Source organism: Equus quagga, chromosome 7, assembly GCF_021613505.1.
Source record: "Equus quagga isolate Etosha38 chromosome 7, UCLA_HA_Equagga_1.0, whole genome shotgun sequence".
Classification (NCBI taxonomy): Eukaryota; Metazoa; Chordata; class Mammalia; order Perissodactyla; family Equidae; genus Equus; species Equus quagga.
Window position 1 is genome coordinate 40,547,028 of NC_060273.1, and position 17,457 is coordinate 40,564,484.

General features: G+C 53.3%; 1 protein-coding gene across 1 annotated transcript; it reads right to left on the reverse strand.

Annotated features, from left to right (window-relative positions):
- Nucleotides 1-532: 532 nt before the first annotated feature.
- On the reverse strand, nt 533-17,166 carry RFC2 (replication factor C subunit 2). The gene is made up of 11 exons (XM_046668132.1): nt 17,037-17,166; nt 14,694-14,763; nt 12,943-12,984; nt 12,534-12,640; nt 10,154-10,255; nt 9,078-9,178; nt 5,363-5,520; nt 5,090-5,155; nt 3,622-3,702; nt 2,269-2,382; nt 533-903 (listed from the first exon to the last, which is right to left on the reverse strand). The coding sequence occupies exons 1-11, from the start codon at nt 17,141-17,143 to the stop codon at nt 793-795; spliced, it is 1,059 nt and encodes a 352-aa protein (XP_046524088.1). The 5' UTR covers nt 17,144-17,166; the 3' UTR covers nt 533-792.
- Between the last annotated feature and the right edge of the window lie 291 nt (nt 17,167-17,457).

Genomic DNA, 17,457 nt, shown 5'->3' on the forward strand with positions numbered 1-17,457 from the left:
ACTCCAGAGCAAGGCGTGCACACGGCCACGCAGCAAAGGCGAGCTGGGGGAGCGCCCGGCTGCCTCCTCAGGGAGGCCGGCAAGGCCCTTCTGGAGGCTCAGGGCCCGGGCTGTCCTGAGAGCGTATCCAGGAGTCTACGCAGTCAGTAAAATACAGCAGACCCTGCCCTCGCCCCCTGGAACTGTCCCTCAGACTTCTAGGAAAGTGAGACTAGCTTGTCCAGTCTATTATCTAAGTCACCTTTTTTTTTAAACACTTTAAAGATTTTTTTTTTTTTTCCTTTTTCCCCCCAAAGCCCCCCGGTACATAGTTTTTTATTCTTCATTGTTGGTCCTTTTAGTTGTGGCATGCGGGACGCTGCCTCAGCGTGGTTTGATGAGCAGTGCCATGTCTGCGCCCAGGATTCGAACCAACGAAACACTGGGCCGCCTGCAGCGGAGCGCGCGAACTTAACCACTCGGCCACAGGGCCAGCCCCCTAAGTCACCTTTTGTACTTGGAGGACACCAGGGACACACACAGAGACAGGAAGCTGGCTTTCCTTGCAGCCTTGCATTGTCCCCTATTGCCAACAAAACTGCATGACTTTATTAGCTCAAATGCCAGCACACGCCCGGATCAGGTGCCATGCCCTGGAGGGGCTCTGGGCCTTCCCTCCCTCCACCACGCCCGTGAGTCTGAGGCCGAGGCGCATCCACCGCGGGCGGCTCGGGCGGCGATCTCCCACGTCAGAAGGCTGCGCTCCGCCTTTCCACGAGGAGGATGCTCGTACCCAGCCAGCGAGCTCCCGCCCTAGCTGGCCACCGGGGCCATGGTCTTCTGACACAGCCGGGCCAGGAGCCCCGCCATCTGCAGCAGGGAGTTCACGCCGTCCGCTATTTTCACGTGAGTGTATCCGATCTCCTGGAAAACAAATTGGACCCCGACCCGCTTCACAGTGAGGGGGGTGCATCGCCTAACTCCGAGCTGGGGGTAATACAAAGCTGATGCCAGGGTCTCAAACTCAGAACCGGAAAACGAACTCTGAGTGGTAACGAATCACGTTTCACTAAAATTCAATTTAGTTCCTAAAAGGATATTGGTATTTCTTTGTAAGATACTGCTATGAAAATACAAAACAAAAACCAAAAAAACAGCCAGGCTTGGAGAAAATATTAAAGTATTTATAAAACACATCTGATAAAGGACTTGCATTCAGAATACATACAGAACTCTCAACTCAGGAATAAGAAAACAACCCAATTAAAAAATGGGTTGACTGGAACAGACACTTCAGCACAGAAGCTGGCAGATAAGCTCATGAGAAAGTGCCTGAGGTCACTCGTCACTGGGAAATGCAATGAAAGCCACCCTGAGCCCATACACACAGTCGGAACAGCCAAAACCCGCTGAGCAGTGCAGGCACCGGCGAGGATGCGCACGGCCTGGGACACTGGCGCGGCGCCGGCAGCAACGCACACACTCCGGGCGCTTTGGAAAACAGGGCAGCAGCTGCTTCTGAAGCTAAAGCTCCACTTACCGCTCAACCGAGCAGCCTCCCTCCTGGCGCTCTCCCGAGAGAAGCAAGAACGCCTGCCCAAGTTCACAACAATTCACGAACACAAACGCTTATAACGGCTTTCTTCAAAGCCATCAAAACCTGGAAACCCAAACGCCCTTCAACTGGTGAACAGACTGGTCCGTCCACACAGTGGAACATGACTCAGCAACAGAAAGGATCCGCTGACAGAGGCAACAACGGCACAGACAAGTCTGAAATGCCTGAAGCTGCGTGCAGGGAGCCAGACTCAAAAGGCTATGTTCTGCCCGATTCCATTTCTGGCATTCTGGAAAATTCTGCCCCCAAACGGAAAATAGATCAGTGATTTCCAGGTGCTAGGGGAGGGGCTGACTGCAAAGGGGCACATAAATTTGAGGGGATGACAGAGTTCACTCCTTGATGGTGGTGTGTTTACAAGACCAAATTCTTTTGTCAACAGAATGCACCTAAGAAGCTGAATTTTACTCTAGGTAAATAATGCCTCAATTAAAATGACCTTAAAGAGAAATAAACAAATTAATCTCCACTGAAGAGAGGCATCTAAGGAACAGCAGGTCACCGACTGGCAGAGGCGGCTTAAATGAGCCACCAGCCCCCAGGACAGCAGCCCCTGCCCCTACCATCGACAGGCACTTACCGGGCATCTCCCAGGTGCCAGGCCTGTGAGCAAGACAAGGCCAGCTCGGCCACACTCCCGAGGAGAGCAGCGTTGCCCTGCTCTCACTCACCTTAATAAACTCCAGTTTCAAGTATTCTGCCATTTGGAAGGTTTTACACACTCGAAAAATGTTGCCAATGATGTCCTCTGGGGAATAGCCGAGATGCCACAGGTGCGCAAGGATCTAGACACGAGAAGGTAACTGTGAACACAGGACGCTGTGGGAAGACGAGGCCAAAGCCTCGCCAGTCCCGGCCTGTCACAAGCTGGGAACGGGCAGATGGTCCCAGACAGCCCAAGCGATTCTGAGAATGAGCTGAGCCGCTCGGAGCTGTGGGCGGGCCACGCCCTTCAGGTCCTGAGGGGCAAGTGAAGCAATTTTCCCAGCAGGCAGAGACAACATGGCAAACGTTTCAGAACCTGCTACAAGATGATCTACCACCACGCCCGTGTAATGTCTACCCAGGGCTCTCAGAAAGCTTTCTCACTCATCCCAGGAAGGAGCCCGGAGAGGGAGCTGCAGAGCCAGAGACCCGCTGTGCCTTCCCTGGCCGCAAGCTAATGCGCCCCCCGCAGGGCAGCCCCAAGTGGGGCACGGATGACAGCGGCCCCAGCCTCTGGCCTTCTCTGCCCCAGGCCCTTGCTCCCACCCCCAGCCCATAGGGACCACAGGGCCTGCAGTCAGTCGTCTTGCCTTTGCTTTAGCACTGGGGTGCCTTCGGTTGGGGAAGCTCTGTGCTCATAAATCTGCAGGCCTCCATCAGGCCACATGCCAGCTCTCTGCCTCAGTCTCCCTGCCTCACACTCCAGGTTCACAGCGGGGCTGGCCCTGCCCTAAACCCAGATGGCTTCTAGCTGAGTTTGGTAGGAACAGGAGGAGGGAAACCTGCTGTGATCAGACCAGTGGCCTTGAATCATGCCGGTGCCACCATGTGGACTTGATGGTCACCTGAACCCCAGTGACGCCCACTGGAGCCTGCTCACAGGACTGGACTCTACAATCAGGCAAGAAACCCCCAGTCCCCCTCTCTTGGCTGACCAGGGACTGCAAGTCCCAGAGCCCACTCCCACACCCCTCAAAGGATGGAGAGAGCCGTTTCCCCTCGACAGAGAAAGACGCCACACGGCGACGTGAGCAGTGGGCTGACTGTCTCCGTGTCCTAGGGGGCAGTTCCCCTTGTGGAGAGTGTGATGACAGCAGAAGGGCAGGACTTGGAAGTGCGGGTCCCCTGTTCTTGAAGAGCCATCCAGGGCCAGGAATTCAGCCTCCCTGAACCCGTTTCCCATCTGCAGAGGGCACTCGACTCCGAGCACCATGCCAGGAACACCGAGCAGCGGTGCCTGTGGAGCCCGGCACTGGGAGCGCTGCCCTGCCCTGCTCAAGAGGCGGAGGCCCCTCGGGGTTCAGGAGGGCGGGGCGCACCTTGTACGCTCCGTCAATGTCGGCCTTCACGCAGTGCTGGATCATCTCCTTCACCAGCAAGGGGTGCGGCTCGTCGCAGACCTGCCCAAACCGCAAAGAAAGGCCCATCAGGGCTGAGGGGACAGTCTTAGGAGGAGCCCTGGCACCCGACTTCTGGGCGCTCTATACAACCAAGTCCTCAACTGGCTTTCTGCATTGAATGCTCCAGCAAACAGAAACATCGCTCTCATCACCAAACACGCCAGCAAATAGAGAGCGGTGTCACCCTACTGCAGCGAGGGAAAGCTTCCAACCCATGATTACAGATTCTCAAACACAGGGCAAGTTGACAAGGGCCAATGGGCCATCTGTGCTGGTGGCAGCTGTAAGGCTGTTAGTCACCTGTCTCAGATTGCCTGCAGGACCACTTGCCCAGAACCACTTAGAATCCACCAAGAATTGCCAGATCTGTGGGGCCAATCTCCCAAGTGGAAGAACAGGGGCCCTCAGGCTCAGTGGGTCAACCTGGCCGGAGCCTGGAGCGGGGGCGGCTCTGCCTGAGCCCAAGGGCTGCCTCCCGTGCGCTCCCTGCACAGCCTTAGGTCCCGCCCCCTGGCGCACATTGACACTGAAATCAAACAGAAGCTTCCTAGAGATGCTCCAGACGGCACCTCGCCTGCCCGGCCTTCCCTTCCCAGTTCCATTCCTGCCCTCGGAGGTCAGGCTTCCCCAGCCCTCCAAGCCTTGCTCCAGGACGAAACTCCACCCCAACTACCACCACAGGTGCCCACATGAGCCCCCTGCCCTCCATGTCCTTAAACACAACACCACCAAGGTCTGAGCAGGGGCCTTCCACACAGCTCTTCACTGTGAACTTGCTAAGAGGAGCTACAGACTGAATGCACGACGGCCCGACCCAGTTTCTCCCTAAATCAGGGGGAAATCGGTCTCCAAAATGGCACTCAGACACCGAGCTGCTGGGATGTGGCAGCCAGGTTCCAAAAGAATTCCCGAAGAAAAATCCCTCACCAATGTGAGAGAGTGAGAGTCTTTTTCCTCCATGTGGCTTTGAAGAGCTTTGCTACCCGCCCTCCTGGCTGTGACATGGGGACAGGGCCATCTCAGGGTGGGGAGGCCGAGAGGAAAGGCTGTGCTTCCTTCTGCCCTCTAGCAGCTGGGTGACCTCGGGCAAGCCTTGGAGCCTGTTTCCTCAGCCACAAGATGCGGAGAGGACGTCTGTGTGCAGGGATGTTGTGAGCATCAAATAAGACCCAGGGGAGGTGCCCAGCTCCAGGCGTGTGGCAGGGATGATGACAGCACTTCCATCTGTCCACACACACTGGTGGCACCCAGAGTCCCTCCCTGCAGAGGTGGCCCCAGCTCAGCGGCAACGGGGTCTGCCCCTTCTTCCAGCCCGGCCCACCTCCACCTGGCCGGCCCCAGCGGATGACACGGCTTTAGCAGCCGGAGCCCCAGCCAGCTTCTGTACCTTGAACACATTCTCACTGTTAATAAAGCCGAATCCTGAGAAGGTCGACTGCAAGTTGTTCAATGCCTGTGGAGGAACAACATGTCAAGGGTGACTTTCCACCCGGCTGTCCCCACCCCTCCGTGGAGTCTGAGCCACGCACCCCTCCCCGCAGGCCTGTTCTCCTCGGCCCACGGCCCCACCAGCATGCTGGGTCAGCGTCCCCACTCCGGCTGCACCATCTCTGTGCAGCGGTCACCTTCTTCTTGCCCCCAAATACAGCCCGGCACGCACCTGCCTCATGTCTCCCTGGGCGGTGAAGACAATGGCTTCCAAGCCATCGTCGGTGTAGGGCACGTTCTCCTTCTCGATTACGGTCATGAGCCGCGCAAGCACCTGGGCATCGGTGAGCTTCGTGTAGCGGAGGACAGCGCACCGGGACTGGATGGGCTCTGCGCGGGACAGGAGGGTGAGGCCCACGGCAGAGCACGGTGTGGCCTGTCAGTTCTCAAGTCCCAGGAAGCAGCCGCATGGTCACATGGCCCAGCCAGGCCGCATCACTCTGTGCCCCACAGGCACTAGCCAGCGACTTGGTCATTAGGCCCAATTTCAAAATATCAACCAATAAGCAAAAAGAGGCCCCAGCCAGCACCCCCCGGGACGACCTTGGCTAGCCACAGATATCCACGTGCCACAGCCTGCAGGTGAGTCAGCACTGGCCCAGGTGGACGCCAGATTACGGTGTGTGCTGGACATCTGGCTGGTCATGCCCCAGCAGTCTGGGGTGAGCACAAGACACGTGTGCGGCTTCTTTAACGCTCCCCGGGAGAGTCTGACCACAGCCAGAGCTGAGAAGCACTAGGCAGACGGACACAGGATTCCAGAAGCCCACCCTAACCCTCGGGGTCGACTATGACAAGCGCTTCCCCGTGAGCTCAAGCACCATCGGTCTCTCTCTGACCCATCCTCTGCTCTGCCACCACACTGGTGTTCCTCAAAATGCTTTGCTCTGTCACCTCCTCCTGCCAGGGCACGCCTTCAAGAGCCCCACCGTCAGTGCAGTTGGCTCCGAGCCTGGCATGTACAATCTCCGCACAGCTCGCCTGTCTCTACTCCCCTAAGCCATGTCTGGTGCCTTGTCTCCTGGAACAAACCGACCTGCGCCCTCCTGGCGGGCTCTCCCCACCTCCCCACCGAGGACGTCCTTTTCACTAGTTTTTCCCATTTAAATCACAACCATCACCGGAAGCTCCCCTCGAACCTCCTCCTCATGGAGCCGGCCCCGATCTCCCCAGACTGAGGTGGCCTCCCCACCTCTGTCCTCACACACTTTGAGGAACACATTCCTGTTAGTTTATCTGCATTAAAGAAACCAGTTACCTCCTGAGGTGCTGGGGACGCGGGGGACAAATATTATGACAAGGTCCTGGCTCCTCACAGCTTAAGCTTACAGGGACAGAAGGAGGCATGAACAGGAAGTCATGACGCAACGGGACAGGCCATGCCAGAGGCTTCTAGGAACAGCCCTGGGGCCCAGGCCAGAGAGCGATCAGCTCAGCCGGGTGCAGGCGAGCTCTCGGTGGAGGCGAGTTCTGAGCTGGGTCTTTAGGGGATGAGTCTCCAGCCTGGAAAGGCAGGAGGAACAGCACATTCAAAGCAGGCGTGATGCAAGGGCTCAGGGGATTCAAGCACGGTGACATGCTGAGGCTGCAGTGCATGGAGTGAAAGGAGATGGGGCTGCGGCCCCGGGGTCCTGTGGGCTAGCCTGGAGCACACGGCCATGCAGGCACCCGGAGACCACTGGGGGCTTCCGCAGGGAGTGGCAGGTCAGACTTGTGCTGAGAGGACCCTGGCAGCCAGCTGGTGACTCAGGAGCGAGAGGAACCTGGGCAACACTGCACCCGAGAAGGGGACAGACAGTGCGGCCAGACCTGAGCGAGAGAAGCGGCTGCAGCTTGAGACACTGGGGAGGCCGGATGACCCTGGATTTGACTTTGGCGAGGAGGCCGTGGCGGTGAGCAGAAACAGGTGGACTTGAGGTGGCTCGGGGTGCTGGCTGGGGGCCCCCCCATCCGTGCGTGGGCTCCTGCAGGGCACGGACAGAATCTCGCAGATCTGAAGCCTGAGCTGAGCCCTGGGCACAGAATGCGCTTGAGGTCTGTCCAAGGGACGAGACTTCCCAGAGAGCAGCCTTCCGAAGAGTTAGTCCATTGCAACTTCCCGAACTCAGGAAGCTCCACGATGGACCCACTTACACATGTGCTTCCTCAGCACACACAAGAGAAGGACTGATGGTTTAAAACCAATTACTATTCCGAGGACACTAGAAGTTTCCTTTCAGGAGCCGGCCCGGTGGCGCAGTGGTTAAGTGCATACGTTCCACTTCGGGGGCCTAGGGTTCGCCGGTTCAGATCCCAGGTGCGGACATGGCACCACTTGGCACGCCATGCTGTGGTGGGCATCCCACATATAAAGTGTAGGAAGATGGGCACGGATGTTAGCTCAGGGCCAGTCTTCCTCAGCAAAAAGAGGAGGATTAGCGGCAGATGTTAGCTCAAGGCTAATCTTCCTCAAAAAAAAAAAAAGAAGTTTCCTTTCGTAGATTTTTCTCTCTTGAGAAGCTGAATTCACAGAATTTAAATACCCATCAGAATAAGGCAGCCACAGCCTTCCTCAGAGAAAGCGTGGCTCCCTCTCACCTGTATGACCCCAGGAGCCAAGGCCAGGGTCAGTTACCGAGTTTAAGATCACCTCTGCAGCAAGCTGATCGTGAGCCATTTCCACTAAAGCTAAAAAATGAATCTCTTTAGGGTTTCATTCACGGGCTTGCTATATCTCTTTAGAAATTAAAAGAAATCAGAACGCTGTGTCTATCTGAAACGTTAACGGAAAGGGAGGGCCAGAGCTTTCTCCACTGACAACGGCGCCTCCTATCGCTAAACAAACTCGTCTCCACACAGCCCTGCACCAAATGCACTCGGGGAGGGGCCTCAGGTCTCAGTGCTCCTGCCCTCACACACGTGTGCCCCCCAGGTAAGGACACAGGCCAGCCACACCGCACAAGCGGAGACCTCCGGCCGTTCCCTCCACCACACCCGGGGGTTCGGAAGGTAGAGCATGGCTCCCATTAAACTCTGTACGTCCCACACCAGCACGGGGCCGACGCCTACCGAGAACAGAGGAAATGCGTGACCATCTGGGGGAAGTAAAAGGACACAACAGTCTCGGTGACACGAGAGCCCGCTGAAGCTGGAAACCATGACTACAGGGGCATCACGGTGGGTGACAGGCTTGTCTGCAACAGCGCCCACTGGCCTGGGTGAAGCCAAGTCGATGGCTCAGCTCACATAGGCCGGGGGTTAGCAGGGCAGACAGTGGGACAACAGAGCTGTGAGAAATGGTGAGAGAGAGACAAAGCCGGACTGTGCCGGCAATCTGCGTCAGAAAGGGAAGGATGCGAGACCAGCAGGGAGTTGAGACTGAGACCAGAGGCTCAAAGCAGTGAGGGAGCCACAGACTGCTGGGGGCGGGGCGTGCAAGGACAAACGCCAGGTCAGAGAGAAGATTAACATGCAAGGTTTCACAGGTGACACAATTCCTGGTAATAACAAAGCACCGTGTGCAGACACAGTGTGTGCCAAGTGCTCAGAACACACAGAGTGCAGGAGCACTTCTGGAGAGGGCCAGTGACCATGGCACTGTGCACAGGATACCAAAACGTCATGTGTGTCTGTGCTGGCGCAAGAGTCACACAGGCCTGGGGTTCCAATCTCAGCTCTTCTACTTGCTGTCTGACTTGGGGCAAACCACTCACCCTCTCTGAGCTCCAGTTTTGTCATCTCTAACATGCAGCTAATAACACCGAAGCACAGAATTATATAAGGTTAAATGAAAAAGTTGATTATATAGTGCTCAGCCCATGGCAGGCAACCCAAAAGTCCCTATTCTTCTGCTAAACAGCCAACACGAGCACCACACGGGCCCAAAGCTCCCCAGAGCTGACCCTCACCTATGATTTTATCTGATGCATTACAAGCAAGAGCAAAGCGGGTCGTTTTGGAGTAGATTTCCATGGTTCTCCTCAAGGCTTGCTGGGCTCCATCGGTCATGCTGAGAAGAAAAACACAAGGGAGCAGTTTGCAGCTGGAACCCAGGGCCCACTGGACACAAGCCCCTCTCTATCGGCCTGGAGCCTGAACTCCCGACAGAGGATGCTCAGCCGCTCTGCAGGACCCCGCCTGGGTCTCACACGGGCAGGCTGCTCCCACGCGCGGAGCCAGGCCCTGCGGCCAGGCTACCCGAGCTCCCTTGCAGCTCCTTCCTCGGTTAGTTTGGGACCTTAGGCAAAGTACCTGAGCATCAGTGTCATCCTCTGTAAGGAGAGAACAATGCTACCTACCTCAGAGGGTTGTCGGGACAATTAAATGAGACAGTAACATGTAAAGGGGCCAGCAGAGTGCCCAGCATGATGGAAACGCTTCCATGTAAGAACCAATAAACGTCAGCTGCCATTTTTGCTTTAAATAGTGCTCCAGTAAAATGGTTAAGGTGCAGCCTACCATGGAACGTAACAGAACACAGAACACTGCTTTTTACAGTAAAAGGACAAACCAGGACACAAAATTATATATGTTATGATCTCAACTATGCACAAGTGCATAGTATACAAAAACAGGAGATGACATAAGCAAGATATTGACAATATTTTCTAGATTTTCTTCAAAGAACGCGAATTACTGTTGTCTTTTTTAACGTCATTAAGATTTTTTCATTTATACTGGCAATGGTTGTACAACGTTGTGAATGTGCTGAATGCCGCTGAATTATACACTTTAAAATGACGAAAATGGCTAGTATTATGTGTATTTCACCACAATTTTACAAATATTTAAATTACTCACAGAAAGGAGACTGATAGAAACACATTAACCGACTCTGCGTTTTAAGGTTCGGGCCCCCACTGCGTGGCTTTTGAAGATGCTGTGCAAACCCACCACAAGGGTGCAGAGAGCCTCTCCTCCTGACTTAACAAAGGCGCTAAGAGGCGTGGAGAAAGGTCAAAACGCGTCTGGCAAAGCCCCGCACCTGTCGGCTTCGTCCAGGATGATGATCTTGTGCCGCCCTTTGGGAAGCGTGACTTTCTGCTGGGCAAACATTTTGATTTTGTTCCTCACAACATCAATGCCCCTGAAACAATAAGCCAACATTTCATTGTCACCTTCTGAGACAAATTCAGTCACCTCCACAGGGACTTTACCCTCAGCACACCATCATGGACCCAATTTTAGTCTTTAAGTTACTTTTTTGGGCAATTCTATCTCTTTATAAGGATTGACATTTCATTACTTTCCTTCTTTCTTGGAGGTCTTCTGAAGAGCAAAAACAATGTACTTGGGGCCAGCCTGCTGGTGTAGTGGTTAAGTGTGTGCACTCTTCTTCGGCGGCCTAGGGTTTGCAGGTTCGGATCCTGGGCACGGACCTATACACTGCTCATCAAGCCATTCTTTGGTGGTGTCCCGCATACAAAACAGAGGAAGATGGGCACAGATGTTAGTTCAGGGACAATCGTCCTCAAGCAGAAAGAGGAAGATTGGCAATGGATGTTAGCTCAGGGCCAATGTTCCTCACCAAAAAAAAAGAAAAGAAAAGAAAAAAATTTATTTACTTGTTTTGGTAGAACGAAACTCATTTTATCTTACAATTACCATATGGGTCTACTGGACCCTTTCATAATCTAGGATATAGTTTGAGATCTTAATGATCTTATTCCTCCTATATCTTGAAACTAAATAGCAATTTCATCATCTTTGTAACTATTTCATCATTACTCGTCAATTAATCCCAACTATGTTAAAAAAGACTAAAATAATAAGAAAATGAAAGAAGGATGGGATTGCCTAGAAGAATGATGCAACAGTGGGGAAAAAAACCCTGTCACTACTGCCTCATCCTTCAGCTTTTCTGTTTGTTTTGTTTTGCTGAGGAAGATTGGCCCTGAGCTAACTTCTGCACCAGTCTTCCTCTATTTTGTGTGTGGGTCACCAGCACAGCATGGCTACCAATGACTGGTGTAGGTCCACACCTGGGATCCGAACCCGGGCTGCCAAAGTAGAACATGCTGAACTTAACTACTAGGCCACGGGGCCAGCCCCATCCTTCAGCTTTTTATTGTGTTGCTTGAGGTACTGCATTTCCTCCTAGAAGATATAAAAGTTCAGATACACCATCTTTGTTGTCTTTCTTAAAGCTTTCATCGACCACAGCTGAAACTTCAAAACTTTTCATTTTCCTTTCAACCCAAAATATCAAAAAGAAAAAAACTGACAGAGAAAGGTTTTATAATTATTAGACAAATCAGAAAATGACTGCAGAGACAAGCAGCAGGACTCTGGGCTCTAATGATGATGGAGAAATTGATCATACAAACTATGAGTTTCAGATGCCAAAATCTTGGATGGATTTTCTTAAACTTAAGAATCAAGGGGGGAACCACATATTTCTTAGGACAAAAACTAAATCCGTTTTCATCTATCACTCCCCAATATCTTATGACAAGAACTTGGACCACCTGGTTCTGCCGAAAGGACATGTGACAGGGTCCTTTCATCGTCTACGATGTTTGTAACCAATATTCACAGGCAGTTTGTAAGTGATCAGAAGCTGAAGCCAGGTGTGTACATAAAGGTGACTGGAAGGAAACAGACAATACACAAATGGAAAAAAAATCATTGTGTTGATCACTCTAATAGGTGCAAAATCTAAAATATTTTGCAATTATGGGGCACCAGTTTTCAAAAATAGTGAGGGTGATGAAACAAGTGTGCAAAGAACAAGAGGGAAGGATAAGCTAGAATGCATGCGTATTTGCTCTCTGGAACCAGCATTTACAAAATGGGTCAACTGCAGGCTCATGCACGCCAGCTGATGGGCAGCTGTTGCAGTTGAAGGACACCGACCCTTACAGGTATACAGGAAATGGTAAAGAGCTGAGAACCTCGCTCTCAAGGAGTAATCAAAGGCAGAAAGTGTAGACATTTTACTCAACAGATCCTCATTTCATAATCCTCTGCTAGTTCACACCTAAAAAGTAAACCAGCACCTCACATCCATGAGGATGGCTGCTAACAACAAACCAGAAAATAACGAGAGTTGGAGGACGGAGAGAAACTGGAACCCTTGCACTGTTGGTGGGATGCAAACTGTTGCAGCCACTATGGACAACAGTATGGCGATTCCTCAAAAAACTAAACACAGAATTATCAAACAATCCAGCACGTCGACAAGCAAGCGATTCCTTTTGCTGGGATCCTCTTTCACTGGGAGGATTAAAGGGCATGCAAAGCTGGCAAGACAGGCTCCAGGACACCACAGAGCTGAGGACAGGCCGCTTCTGTAACAATCCGAAGTGTGAAACGCTTGCCACCCTCCCAGCCCCGCTCCCAGGCGTCCTCGCTCCCAGGTGTACCTGTCATTTGAAGCATTGAGTTCCAACACGGCATCCTTGAGCGCGGGGCCCAGCAGGGCTCGAGCCAGACACAGGATGCTTGTCGTTTTGCCGGTTCCTGGGGGGCCCTGGGAACAAGATCCCAAGTAAGTGCTTGAAGCCGAAAGGACGGAGCCGGACTCACCGCAGCCCCAGCTCACCGCTCACCACTGTCCGCACTTGCCTCCCCATCAAGCCCCGGCCCCCCCACAGCATACACCAAATCAACACAGAGACCCACCCACAACCAGCCAACCTCCCCTCTGCCGAGGGGAACGCCCAGCTCGGCTCCGGCACTAACAGGCCTCTCCAAAGAGGCAGCTCTGTGCCCTCCAGAGGGCAGCGAAAACGAGAATCCGTGACGGGCAGCACGACCAGGATGAGTACTTACAGCGATGATAATATTGGGCACATTCCCTTCTCTTGCAAAGACCTGAAGGAAGAAATGTTCATTAAAACTGGTGAATCTGTAAACCCGAGGAGCCAGGGCTCCCCAGCCACACAGGCTCGTGCAGTAAACATGGCTCCGAACAGCCCCATATGGACGCCCCATGGAACTCTTGCCTCAGCATATTCAAACCGAAATCACGGTTCTGCCCTACAAACCTGAGGCCCCACCCACATTCCCCCTTCCATGGACTGTCAGTCAACCCTACCACCTGCCTGGAACGTGGGGGCCATCCTGCTGGGCCTTCACCTCCCTTCAGCCCCACTGCCCCTTCCTCAGCCCACTGTCTCTTGCCTGGACCGCTTTCAACGGGCTACTAACTGGTCTCCTGACTCTAATCTCGCCCCATTCCGATCCATTTCCCATGCTGTCACACAACCAATTTTCTAAAATACACATCTGTTACAACATTTTTACCTGACTGAACCCCTTAGATGACCCCTTACTGCCCTCATCGTGAAGCCCAAACTCTTACCAGTGGCTCAGGAGGCCCTGCCCAGTCTGGATCCTGCCCAGCTCCCCAGCACATTTCTCACACATCCCAGCACACAAACTCTACAGCTGCGTTACCCACTGGGCTCCGCGGACCAGCAGCATCACATCCCCTGGGAGTGTGTCAGAAAGGCAGAGCCTCTGGCCCCACATGAGAATCTGTATTTTAACAAGATCCCAGGCAATGCATACGGCCATCAACGTCTGGAAAGCACTACTGGGTACTCCAATCAGGTGGCATTTTCCCCTAACAAGCCAAGCTCTCTCACCTCCGGGCCTTTGCACAAGATATTCCTGCTCTCCCATCTCTCTAGCCCCTGCCCCCCAAGTCTGGCTAACTCCCACCCACTTAGCATTGATGTCACTTCTTCCACTTGGCAAGAAAGACGCTGTGGGCAGGCTGACTCTCCTCCTCCGTGTGCTCCCGCGCCAGCTCTAGCAGAGCACCTATCATACTGCCTGCTCTGCTGACTTTAACGCCGCCCACACGGGCAGGGGCTGCATCTACTCTCCTCACCATGACAGCACCAGCTGCTAACACCGCACATATCTGGCCCAGAGAAGATACTCAAAATCTGTAAATGAATAACTACCTTGGTAGCCATTAAAGTCTAGGCCCCAATTACTGCAGAGTGATTACTGCAATTCAGGTCTCAAACAGCTGGGCTTCTAGACTCTGCCGAAAGACCTCTGGGGCTAGGAATTCAAAGCTCACTCTAGTGTTGCACAGTTCTGCTCGCTCCCGTCCTTGTCACCCTGAAATCTACTGCCTTGTCACTTAGTCCCTCTAGGCAGGGGTTGACAAACCATGATGGAGGGGGAAGTGGGGGTATTGGTGGTAATCCAGCCGGAGGCCTGTTTTTATAAGCCCCCTAGCTAAGAAGGGTTTCCACATTTTTAAAGGATTGTTTAAAAAATAAACAAAGGATATTTGACAAAGACCTTACACGGCTTGCAAAGCATAAGACATCTATTAATTGGCCTCTACAGAAAAAGCTTGCCACCCCCACTCTTGAAGAACACAAACAAGTCTGATAACGCCTCTCCAATAAGCCTCCAAACTGGATGTCTCCCAGGCCCTCAATTCTTCTGGATTCATGGCTCGCCTCCCCCTGTCATGGCTCTCTTCCTCCAAATGCGTCAAGCTTATCAAAGCCGAATAATGTGCGATGTTTAAAATCATCTTTTAAAACATCACTCACCTCCAGTCTGCTCACAGTGTCTTCATTCCCAACAATTTCATTCAACTTTACTGGTCTATATTTTTCAACCCTGTTTTTAAGAAGATGCATAAAGATGTTGACATGGCTATTTTCACACTACCCAGAAGAAAGCCCTGAAGGGCAATCCTGAAAGCTTTGTCAGAAGATAACATACATCAATAAATATATACCAAATGGTTGCAGGTTTCAAATTTAATGAGGTGCCCAAGTGCCGTTTGAAAAGTTAAGTGCATGAGAATTACACACCAAAGGCTTCAAACCCGCCACAGCAGAGAAACACCTGTTGTTGCTGGAGAAGGGCCAGAGCAGGCCACCTGGAGCAATGTGACACTGGGCAGCAACACAGTCTGCCCGTCACAACAGAGGTCCGGCACACACGGCACTGACATCATTTGATCTGACAGACACAGGTGCAAGAGAGACCCCTTCTCATGCCTTACCTGCCAGTTTCTGCGGACTTGTGCCAGGTGCACAGCAGGGCTGGCTAGACAGAAACCACAGGCCTATGTGTGATCCTACCAGGCTATGTGAAGCGGACAGGCTAGGGGCCCATTCAGACCAATACTTCTCTCTTCCAAATGAATAAGCAAGCTATGCTGAGAGAAAATTCCTTTCTTCAGCTCTGAGAACAGAAGCGGAAGAAGATTTGCAATGATCTGACCATCAGGACCTCCTCTGCCCTTTATTATAGCGCCTGATGTACCATCAGCTTGCACCCCCTACAGGTACTGGTTCTGCTCCAGAAGCAACTGCACGCAAACAGGCTTGTCTGCAGACACTGCAGGAAATAGAGAGACAGCTCTCCTCCAAGACCAGCAGATGGAGCGTGCTTGTTCCTACTCCTTTATTCTCCATACTCAGCCGCTTCCAGATGCCAAGCACTGCGCAAGGAGTCAGAGATCGCGAGGAGTCAGAGATCTCAAGGGGAGGAAAGTGGAAGGCACAGAGAGGAGCAAGACATGGTTCTTGCTCTAAAGGGCTTTGCCATTAGCAAGGAGGGAGAGCTTAGCAAATCCTTCAACAGTGCTGAACTGATTATACAAACCAAGGGCTGAGGAAGCCCAGGCCAGGGGGAGATGCACCTCCTGGGAATGGTTAGGAGCGGAAATTTGAGCTGGACTTGGAACAAGGCAAACACACTGCTCCTTCAAGGCCCTCCTAGTCGCTCCCCGTGCCTGGAAGCTTTCTCCACCTAGCACCCGGCCTACTCCCTGTTTTCAGGTCTTTGCTCAATATCATCTCATCAGAGGCCTCCCCTGACCTCCAGAGCTATTTACTCCACAGCACCTGTCACCATCAGATATACTATACATCTACTTGTTTATTTTTCACTTTGGCCTTCTCTATCAACGTAAGCTCCAAGACAGCAGAGTTTGTTCTGTGTACTGAAGTACCCTAAGCATGGAGAGCAGTGTTGTGCAGGAAAAACACAACGCAAGCCACATACGGAATTTTAAACTTTCTGTGAGCCACAGTATAAAAGGGAAAAAGAAAATGAGTGAAGTTAATTTTACTAATATAATTTGCTGAACCTAAAATATTCAAAATATCATTTCCAAAACGTAATCGATATAAAAACTAATGAGGTTTTTTTATACTAAGTCCTCGAAATCTGATGTATATTGTACACTTAACCCATCTCAATTCAGACTAGCCTCATTTCTCACGCTCAGCAGACTCATGTGGCTAGTGACTGGGGGACCGGATAGCGCAAACTGCGTTCCATTGAGGTATCTGCTCTCTCCAAGAACAGGGTGGGCTGGAGGGTCAGGAAGACACAGACGACAGGGAGTAAACCATTACCACGCGCCGTGGAGGGTTCTCAGAGGTGCGCGCGGGGAGCAGGACCCGAGTGGCGCGCCTGCACCACACCTGTGCCAGTGGCAGGTGACTTCCTAAGTCACTGTTTGCTCCTAGCTTCCCAGGATGCTGCTATTTAAAAAGAGCATGCAATAGTGAGAAGGCGGCGCCTTCTGCAGGCAACCCCGAGTTCCGATCCTGGGCCCGACGCCTCTCGCAGAGTGACCAGCAGCGTCGCCCCTGGTACAGCGCCCAGCACCACAGTGGGTGGTCTCGGGGGCGGCTACTATCACAATAAGCATTGTTCTGACCGAGGCCCTGCTTCCAGAGTTCAGACCGGTGGGTCGAACCCAGGTGGGCTCCGCGACCCGCGTCCCTCGCCTTCTCCACATCATCATCTCCTCGACGCCTCCCGTCCCACTCAGGTGCCTCCCCAACGAGCTCCAGTGTCCCCCGGGACACGGCAGCCACTTGTCCGCCCATACGTCCAGAGCACCCATCCTTTAAGCCCTGGGCCCTCACCACGGCAGCTCGTAGTGGCCTGCGCTGCCGGGGGCTTTGCCGGGGGCCGGAGCAGGGTCCTGGGCCCCGGGCTCGGCCGCTCCACCGCCGCTCTCCCGCACCTCCATTCTCCCGCCGCTCTTCCCGCCGCCCGAGGACCCGCCCCGTGACGCCATCACGCAAGCCCCGCCCCTGTCCCTGAGGGACGCCGGGCGCGAGCGGAAGCCGTGAGCCCGCCCCTTTCCGCGCCTGCGCAGAGGGCCCCGGCGTGGCCGGGCGCCCGCTGGTGGAGGCCGCGGTTGCTGTGGGAAACCTGGTGTCCCTCCCGCCCGGGAGTGTAGAGGAAGAGCGACCTGACCGCGTCGCCTTCCGAGAAGGAGGTCACTCCAGGAAGGGACGTTCGGCGGTTTTCTCTGTGTTATTTGCCTGGAGGCCCCCTCCG

What these genes read in the sequence shown, in the direction of transcription:
- RFC2 (XM_046668132.1), bottom strand. Translation starts at nt 17,143, where the DNA reads ATGGAGGTGCGGGAGAGCGGCGGTGGAGCGGCCGAGCCCGGGGCCCAG. An exon ending in ATCCTGGACGAAGCCGACAG is followed by an intron (nt 9,179 to 10,153) that starts GTGCGGGGCTTT and finishes TTTTCTTCTCAG; the next exon opens with CATGACCGATGGAGCCCAGC. An exon ending in ACAGTGAGAATGTGTTCAAG is followed by an intron (nt 3,703 to 5,089) that starts GTACAGAAGCTG and finishes CGGTTTGGGCAG; the next exon opens with GTCTGCGACGAGCCGCACCC.